The 2,010-nt window shown below is 46.3% G+C and overlaps 1 protein-coding gene across 1 annotated transcript in view; it reads left to right on the forward strand.

Moving 5' to 3' along the window:
- Positions 1-1,330, forward strand: part of LOC119361416 (ervatamin-C-like) — a 12,721-nt gene extending 11,391 nt beyond the window's left edge. Inside the window, exon 3 of the mRNA XM_037626631.1 lies at positions 812-1,330. Within this exon, the coding sequence (XP_037482528.1) occupies positions 812-1,330 (519 nt within the window). The remainder of the gene's footprint in view (positions 1-811) is intronic.
- The last annotated feature ends 680 nt before the right edge of the window (positions 1,331-2,010 follow it).

The following is a 2,010-nucleotide window of genomic DNA, read 5'->3' on the forward strand; positions in this document are numbered from 1 at the left end:
TAAAAATGATTTTTGATGTACGTAAACAATAATATTCACAATTTTATTTTATTACCATCATTTGTGTTGAGTTTCATTCATATACATGTATTGACCCACTTCTTTAAATTAGATGTGGGACATGCGGGATGAACTCCTACCACATGATCGCATACGAGCAATTCAAGAGGAATTGGCGGGATTCTTTCTTGACCACGTCATAAATAAAGACGGAGAGTACCATGTGGAAGTTCAAATAGACCTTGGATGTTAGGGTTTGTAAGTATATGTAGCTATTAGCATCGGATAGACATACATAAACTTGTTATTCGACCAATCTCGCGGAGAAAGAGAGGTCGATCATTTCTCTCTGTATATGTTCATCATGACGATCTTGTGTACTTAATGGTTCCTTCATTTGCTTACTAGGTAGCATGTCGAGTTCTCTCTATACATATGGTAGCTAGCGTCGACCAAGCACGGAGATAAGAGAGGTCACTTCTCTCTAGCTATTAGCTAGCTAACACAATATATGAAACCCCTAAATAATTAACCCTCCAACCCCCTTACACCCCCTTTAAAAAAACAAAAACCCCAACTCCTGAGCTGCTGACGCGTGGATGTCATTTCATCCCGGTTGATATTACCAACCGAGACTAAAGGCCCTCCTGCCTAGACTTGCCGCAACGACCATGTGGAGCACCATATGTCCCGGTTCGTAAGCGAACCGGGACTAAAGGTGTTGGGCTTTAGTCTTGACTCATTAGTCCCGGTTCCAGAACCGGAGCTAATGGGCCTCTGGAACCGGGACAAATGGCCCATTTTCTACTAGTGCTACTTCATCAACACGGGGAAGCTGGTGCCCCTGTCGGAGCAGCAGCTGGTGGACTGTGACAAGTACGACAATAGCTGCAACCGAGGCTACTACCACATGGCCTTCCAGTGGATCATGGAGGACGGCGGCCTCACCACGGCGGTGCAGTACCTGTACAAAGCCGTGAGAGGGGCCTGCACCCGCGGCAAGCCCACCATCACCATCACCGGGCACGCGGCAGTCCCCAAGAACGAACCGGCCCTGCAGAGCGCCATCGCAAGGCAACCCATCGGGGTGGCCATCGAGGTCCCCAGCAGCATGCAGTCCTGCAAGAGCGGTGTCTTCTCGCCCCCCTGTGGGATCCAGATGAGCCACGCCGTGGTGACCGTCAGCTATGGCACCGACGCCTCCTCTAGGCTCAAGTACTGGCTCGTCAAGAACTCGTGGGGCGAGGCCGGCTACATCCGTATGCGCCGTGACGTCGGAGGCTCTGGGCTCTGCAGCATCACGCTCGACACCGCTTATCTGACCATGTGATGTCAATCATGCATGCACGTGCATCGAGTTAAGTAAACTCGCAGGTAGTAGCATCTGCCCTAGTAGTACTCCATCGTGCATTTGTGACATCCTACCTATGTCATCGATTACATCGTGACGCTGTTATGTATGTGGTGTGTGTATGTGTAACAATATAGTGTCATGCGGGTTTTCTTGTTATAAAAAAGAAAAATGCCCCAAGCAAAGGGCAGCCCAAAGTCTCTGTGTCTAGCTATCTTTTTTCCTTTTGCTAGTTCTGCGCAAGGTAAAAAATATAGCATTGCTAAGAGAAATAGCGGCGGCCTCCTCCAGATGCTATACACGATATAGCATGCTAATAACATGCTATACTTCAAATAGTGTTTAAAAAACTATTACATATGGCTCAAAAATAAAGGATTTTAACAGGAATAAATGATATAGTCCAAAAAATGTCAGAACAATATATGCATAACCATATACAAAATTGTTCTCCAATTGGCTAAACCCTAACATTGACATCCCATGGGGCAATCACATAGTATAAATTACTTATTCAGAATCATCAACATTAGCGATGTCTTCTTCCGATTCTGAAGAGGAACCAATTGATTTTTATTCATCATCATGAAAAACAGGAGTCAACTTGCTTCTAACGTTGAAAACTCAGGCCTTTAGGCCAATAGGCTGGTGCCCCCCCC

Source organism: Triticum dicoccoides, chromosome 2B, assembly GCF_002162155.2.
Source record: "Triticum dicoccoides isolate Atlit2015 ecotype Zavitan chromosome 2B, WEW_v2.0, whole genome shotgun sequence".
NCBI classification, from domain to species: Eukaryota; Viridiplantae; Streptophyta; class Magnoliopsida; order Poales; family Poaceae; genus Triticum; species Triticum dicoccoides.